General features: G+C 37.2%; 1 protein-coding gene across 1 annotated transcript; it reads right to left on the reverse strand.

Moving 5' to 3' along the window:
- Positions 1 to 2,454: 2,454 nt before the first annotated feature.
- On the reverse strand, positions 2,455 to 4,175 carry LOC121406532. The gene is made up of 2 exons (XM_041597544.1): positions 4,087 to 4,175; positions 2,455 to 3,396 (listed from the first exon to the last, which is right to left on the reverse strand). The coding sequence occupies exon 2, from the start codon at positions 3,359 to 3,361 to the stop codon at positions 2,642 to 2,644; it is 720 nt and encodes a 239-aa protein (XP_041453478.1). The 5' UTR covers positions 3,362 to 3,396; positions 4,087 to 4,175; the 3' UTR covers positions 2,455 to 2,641.
- Between the last annotated feature and the right edge of the window lie 3,609 nt (positions 4,176 to 7,784).

Raw genomic sequence — 7,784 nt, forward strand, 5'->3', positions numbered from 1 at the left:
GTCTTCTGAGATATGGAGGGGATAATCCATTTTAAACAAAAACGCAATATTGATAATCAAATTTAGTGTGTATGGATTGCCGGATTGTCACTTTAAACTATTAAGTAATTGAACAGTCGGGGTATAATAATCATCGTTTAATATGAGGCGGGCATATTTATTTTGACATCTGTGTAATTTGAAAAGGTTTTTCTTGGTTGACGACGCCCAGACTGTACTGCAATAATCAATGTGGGGAATGATTAATGTATAATACAATTGTTTTAAAGATACTTCATTCAGGCACTGTTTAATTCTTTTAATAGAATGGATAGAATAAGTTATTTTTCTAACCTCGTTGACATGAGACCAGTCACTATGCTGGTTTACAACAACTCCTAGATATTTAACCTCATTTACATTCTGAAGCGTTTCACAATGTATTTTTATTTCTAAATTTGATATCTTTTTCTTTCTGCTTGAAAACAACATGACCTTGGTCTTATATCTGTTTTAACAATCATGCCGCTTTTTCAAACGATTTCGTAAGGATATTAATATTTCTTTTATAATAAGTGTTTGTTATTTTGATCAATACAAATTGAAGAAAAAGAAAAAAAGAGGTTATATCCTAGAATTCAGGGGCGGAACCCGAATTGTCCAAGGGGGGGGGGCACATTTTCCCGAGGAAAAATTTGACAAGCATTGACAAGCAAAAAAAAGGTTTTCACTTGTGTATGACCGTCATATCCCGATAAAAATGTATGTTGTGACTTTCAAGGGGGCACACTGGTGTGAGAACGGCATATTTACATTGAAAATCTGAATTATGGCTCTCAAGGGGTGGGGGGGGGGGGCAAGGACCGGATGTGCGACTTGGATCCGCCACTGCTAGAATTAAATGTCGTACATGTGCATGGTTGGCTCCCACATCGGTTAGTTAGTAAGCACAGAGCATAGAGAAAAGGAGAGCCCGAATGTAAGTTCATGCCTCCCAACTAGAAAAAGATGGCTGAAATTAGAGACTGGTTCGCGGCTTGCTGGACGCAATTTATAAGAAGCAAACAAACAAATTGGGGGCGCCATGAAAACAACGATTCACAATTAGTAGCCCATCTACCCTCCCGGCGCCTCTGATTTATTCCCGTATAACCTTTCACTGTTAGTTTGAAGAACTAGGCCAACATCTTGGTCAAAATGGGCCTCCTCGTGTATCATAGTCCAACTCGAAGAGAGTAGACAGTCCAACCACTTCTTGCACAACATTATTTTGTCTGTCATTCAATAAAATGAATTGAATTGATAGCATTCATTGTCCTTCGTAGGAAATTCCTTTCACATCGGGTTTACAAAATTACAAACTGAAATATAGACTTACAATACCGTTGGGATTAAATACAAAATGCCTTATATGTTCTTTAAGTACTGTACAATGCAAATAGAGATATTAATTGATTATTCAAGTATTAATTGGTTTGTTGGTTTTGTGATTCATATAATTCTTAAGGAACCGTATAACAAATATTAAAGTCTCCCTATAATTTTTTTCTGTATTTTTCCTCTTGTTAAAACTAGTGTATAATCAGAGTGAACTACCCCTTTTTTAAGGAGAGAGCGAGCGAGTTAAGTTATAGAGTTATTTAAAGTCTGTTTGGTGAAACAAAGCGCTGAAAGACAAATTCACCAACGGGTCTATAAATTATGGGATTAACCTCGATCACAATGCATGGGTGCTTCACAAATTTCATGTGGTTTTATTTTTCAAGAAAATCATATTATATCATTTCTCTCGTTTTTCATGAGAAATTTTGGCACACGTACTCTAAAGAATATGAGGAACAATATATCAAATGAAAATTTTGTGGATTTCGAAAGAAATTAATGTTCTATTGTAAGTAACATTTTTAGGTGCGCAGATATATACCCCCATGAATACCGTATTGGGTGGTAGTAGGGAATGAAAGAAAACAGTCCATTTCGTATTTCGTACCATCGTCGCTTCTGATGGTCTTCCTATATATATGTATATAATTATATTCTGCAAATAACCAACGCCATCCTCCGTTGGCAAGAGATGATTGTAGGTGTCAAATCAAATTATGGTAGCAATCTCTCGAAACTTGATGGGGCAGACCAGGTGATGAGAAAGGCAGCCACGCACCCCACCCCAAAATCAATTTCAGGATAAAATGAAACAGCATACTCCATAAATAGAACATCCCGGTGTACTGAGCGCTGGTCGGGAATCGGCAACTCGAGATAATATCCAGATAACAATGCGCCTAAGAAATGGCGCTATGTAAAATGCATATTATCAGTATCATTATCAATATTATCATTACCATGAATATAATTATCATTCGTCGTATTATTGACATTATTATTATTATTACTAATGTTATTATGATGAATATTTTATTGTTGATGTTATTATTAATGATATCATTATCAACGTCATTATCATTATTGTTATTATCAATATTATTCCCTTGTTGACTATAAGAACTAATGGGTCTAATCAAATTGGGCGATGGACAGTCGCGGGACGGTATACGGAGTCCTTCTGGCTTGGTCATGGTGGTAACGTCATAGGTTGTCGCTGGTAACGTCCTAGTTGCCCAATTTCGAAATCCTGTCCGATCTTTTGAGATCCATCCAAGTTCTAATTGGGTGAGGTCCATGCCAATTTTACGTTCGATTTCATCGTAGGCGACGTCTTGGAATCCACCGCGTTCATGGCGTTGTAGGACTCGTCGCAGAGCTTGTTTGAAAGATAACGTTGCTCCTTACTCCCAGCAGGGACGTGAGAGTGAAACACAAGGGGTTGATCGGCGGCAGCGACCCTTTCCAATGTTCCACATTTACTTCGTTTTTGCAGTGATGTCGAATACAAACAAGAATCTGATTCCGAACACAGAAAGCCCTGTCTACCAGGGCCCTTCGACCAACCTTGAATCTGCTGCCTGTCTCTGGACGGAGGGGATGATGAATTGAAAATGGATGTGGGCGTGGATTTCGTTCTCATTAAGTCAAGTTTATTTCCCTCTCGACGACTAGGATTAATTATCTTGAAGCCACCGTTTTGCGCTTTGAGCAGATTGCCATCTTCTTGGGGATCTACGGGACTTATTTCAGAATCAGATTCTTGAGTAATGGTTTGGGATATCCCTAGACTCGTGTAGTAACAGTCCTGGAGCCATTTGCAATCAGAAATGCATGATGGCACGTCACGCCCACTATGTACAAACACTGCCGGAGTGATTGTGATTGTTGGTACATGTTGATCGAAACACCTATTGTTCCGGCCTGAACGTAGGACCTTCCTCGGTACTGGGCTGGCATTGGTTTCACTGCTTCCCATAATTACACTTTTCTCCGCCATGTACTTGCTCGCTTTGCTTTTGTTGAGGGTTTCGTCTACAAGGAATGGGTAAACAAAAGTGAAAAAAATATAATCAATCTAGAGCAACATCCAAACAAGACGATGTTGGCGGCGGGATGTCTATGGCCCGTTTTCTAAAGCCGGGTTTAACTATAAACTCTGATAAAATTACGGAAAGCCCAAACTATGTCATTTTTTTTCTCACATGTTTAATTTCAGTTCCCAAGCACCCCAACCCCTTTCAAATTCGAGTGTCTTCGGGTTATAAAATCAATTTAAGAACGTAGATATCAAAGGGTAAACGCGTGGTGAATTGTCGACCATGGATAATTAAAACATGTATACTGTTCAATAAAATGTGAGTCTATAAACTAATTTATATTACAATCACCGGGTTCTAATTACACCAATCACCATTATCATAGCAAAATAAACTTTAGAAGTTAGACTCGGAAATGAGATTGACAAATTACTCCGAGGTTCAACAATTTCAAGCTCCAATGGCTATGTCCTACATTTATCAATCACACATTTCTCTCAAGAAAATTACGGAATGTACTCTACATCTTTCTTTTGTAGTATATATATAACGACTTCATCCTTTATGATTTGCATACACGTATTGTACAATTATTTGAATGCATAAATAAAGGCAAGCAAGCAAACGAACAAAGCGATAAAATGTAAAATAACTAATATATCGGAGAAGTGAAAAATCCTTTTACCTATACAGATTGGTGATACGCGAGACAAAAATGGTAAATGATGTGATGAAGATTAGTTTCAGATCCAGGACGCTGTCACCTCGTCAGCATTCAGTCTCCAATGAGAAATTGATAAAATGTATTTTGAATGCTCTACATAGTTTCCTTTTATATTGTACTGGTAAAATACTTTTCGGTCCACCCCATTAGATTGCACGTCATACTTCGTCATAGGATGACGAAACCACTCGCGCAAAACGCGAGACAGAGAACGAGTGAGATGGGTGGAAGGTGGAGAAAGATAAGAGAGAGAGAGAGAGAAAAGGAGCTTTAAAGAACTTAATTGGTAGAGCTTTCAAGAATAATAATGATAATTATACATAACATTCATAGGGCGCTTACTAATGGTGTTTCTAAGCGCACTGTGTTCTGTTTATATATGAATTGTACTTGGGTTAAAAAAATAACATAAAAGTGGCAGGGGAAAATGACACAGCTAATACAACTACACTAATAATCAAATATCAAAACTGGTGTGCACCTCCAATTGAAACACCCACAACTGTGAATCATATATTAAACAGGTAGGTTTTGAGTAGGGTTTTGACTGATTCACAGACTTGTCATTATGAATGTAAGATGGTAGCTTATTCCAAAGGGAAGGGGCAAATGAATCAGAAACACCTTTTGGCCTCATTGGATCTGGCCTCAATAGATTTTCCAAAAAATAGCCAACATACGGAAAATGGGTGGGTGAATTCGGCAGCCATCTGAGGGGATAGGCTTCAATGTGCCAGCGCCTCCTTATATGCAGCTGATAGAGAAAAATTTATTCTTTCATCTCCAAGTTTTTAGAGAAAAGTTTCACATTTTAGGGTTCATCAGTTCGCAAAGTTGATTTTGTCTCTATCTTCAGAGTATAGCCACCATTGGACTTACTGCTGTGTTATTCATCATCAAGTTATAACCATCTTCAATGAATGTGTACCCTACACAGCAAAACTGTGGTGTTAACCGGTGTACATAGAGGACCACACCAGTTATTTTACACCGGTGTTAAAGGACAAGTCCACCCCAACAAAAACTTGATTTCAATAAAAATAGAAAAATTCAACAAGCATAACACTGAAAATTTCATCAAAATCGGTTGTAAAATAAGAAAGTTATGACATTTTAAAGTTTCGCTTCATTTCACAAAACAGTTATATGTACATCTCGGTCGGTATGCAAATGAGGGAACTAATGACATCACTCACTCACTATTTCTTTTGTATCTTATTATATGAAATATGAAGTATTTTGATTTTCTCGTCATTGTCATGAGTAATGTAGTTTCATTCCTCCCTGAACACGTGAAATTCCATTATTTTAACATTTTGTGCTTTAGGCAAGGAGGTCCTAATCATCAAATTCGTAAAAATTGAAATATTGTATAATTCAAACAATAAAAAACAAAAGAAATAGTGAGTGAGTGACATCATCGACTCTCTCATTTGGATGTAACTGGCTCGTTCAGATAACTATTTTGTAAAAAATAAGCGAAACTTTGAAATGTCAAAACTTTCTTATTTTACATCCAATTTTGAAGAAATTTTCAGCATTGTGCTTGTCTGATTTTTCTCTATTGATTCAAATCAACATTTTTCTGAGGTGGACTTGACCTTTAAATTGGTGGTGTTAGTTTTACACCTATAGGTGTTATTACAACAGCTATGGTTATTAAATTTACACTCTTTGGTGTTATGTTCAATCTCTAGGGTGTTATTTTAACACCTCAGGGTGTGGTCCACCAAGTGGTGTCAGTTTTCACACCACAGTTTTTACAGTGTATATAATAAATTGAACATCCTGTATTGCTTTGTCTTCATTTGAGACTGGTTGAAAATATAGGTACAGTAGATCCGACAGCTACAATAACAAAAGTTTCAGTAAATTACTGTGATCCATCATCACGCAATCTGTGGTGGATATATTGACGGCTGATTCTTTGATGAACCTCGATTATTTGTTTCTGTTTGTGGTAACTCCCGTAGGAACTCGGCAGGACACCATTTTGCTGGTAAACGCCAAGCTGGTATATAACCAATTACCTATGAAACATTTTACGTCTAGATTAATCAGTCATAGTCACGTTATAGACGACAGATATCACTCTCGGGCCTTTTTATCAAAGTGGAAACAATGGCAGAGTTGGGATTCGAACTCACAACCTTGCGATTATGAGTCCAATGCTCTAACCACTGGACCACACGTGTATCTAGCGCTCTCTTTCGGAAATGTATCTAGCGCCCTCTCTCTGAAATATTTATAGTTCATTCGTTAAAAATAACCCTTTAAACACTTATCTAAACAAAGTATGGATTTGATATCAGAAAGGTACAATGTTCCAGTCCATTCAATGATAGAGAATAAGTTTATGTTTAAAAGATTAAGACGCTAAGTGGTTTCAGACCGCCTCAAAGAACTGTATCCCCATCCCCATGTCAAACAAGATTTGCGATTAATTTTGACCCATACTATTCATACTAAACTTACTCAACTAGTATATCATTAATATAACAGCCGCGATTCATGTCTTTCATAGGATCGCAGTGGATTACAGCGAATCTATGTGAGGCAATGTTGCCATCAGGCACTTACCGCAATACATGTCGTTACCGTGGGTAACGACATGGGGGGGGGGGGGCACTAGCAAAAAAATTTAGTGGGCGCGCGAAGAGCGCTCAATAGCCAGGTTTAGTAATAGTGAAAGTTTAAGGACTGTGCCATTAAGATGATGATTTTGTATCTAACTGGTGAAAGAGCGCGAAGCGCGAGTTGAATTTTTTTTCGACGTACGGACGCGCACAGGATACGATTTTTTTTAGCTCGGAATTTTCTGGATTAATATTGCTTTTTAAGTCATCATTTCGATCATTTCAAAGGTCTTGAGAATTCGCCGTCGAATACTATACTCCCTTGATCAGTTTTTGGATTAATTTCTCTGCCATTTGGACATCATGCCTAACAGTACTACAGGGAAAAGAATCCGTGTTTTTGACGGTCTCCTGCTTCCATATTATTTAGGTAGTGTAGTAATTGGAATTACTACACTACGTAATTATTTACGTCGTGTAGTAATTCGAATTACTACACGACCTTAATTATTTGATGTAGCGACACTAATTCATTTAACGTCATGACATTAAATCGTTGGGCAGTAATTCGGAATTACGTCGTGTAGTAATTCGAATTACTACACTACGTAATTATTTACGTCGTGTAGTAATTCGAATTGCTACACTACGTAATTATTTACGTCGTGTAGTAAATTGAATTACGACACGACGTATATCCGTGTTTTTGACGGTCTCCTGCTTCCATAGATATCATCAATCAACTTAATGAGAGAGATTTTTCGCCTATAACTGAAGAAGAAGATAACTTTGGCTTTGTCTTTGTTCAAAATACACACTGTAAATATTTTAATGAAGATCTTTTTCATAAGAACATTCGTACTGTCTCAATGAGACAATTTAGTCTCGTCCACTTTAAAGCAAGAAGTCTATATAAAAATTTTGATAGCATTGGTGCATATTTAATGTCTTTGAATTATCCATTCTCCTTGATTGGAATATCTGAAACTTAGATGATGAATAACAAACCTGACATATTTTCTCTTCCTGGATTTACATTTTGTCAATCGGCTCGTTTATCTGGAAAAGGTGGAGGAGTGGAAT

Source organism: Lytechinus variegatus, chromosome 1 (assembly GCF_018143015.1).
Source record: "Lytechinus variegatus isolate NC3 chromosome 1, Lvar_3.0, whole genome shotgun sequence".
In the NCBI taxonomy this organism is placed as follows: Eukaryota; Metazoa; Echinodermata; class Echinoidea; order Temnopleuroida; family Toxopneustidae; genus Lytechinus; species Lytechinus variegatus.

Bases quoted from the DNA above. Each gene is read 5' to 3' on its own strand.
- LOC121406532 (XM_041597544.1), bottom strand. From the start codon at position 3,361: ATGGCGGAGAAAAGTGTAATTATGGGAAGCAGTGAAACCAATGCCAGC.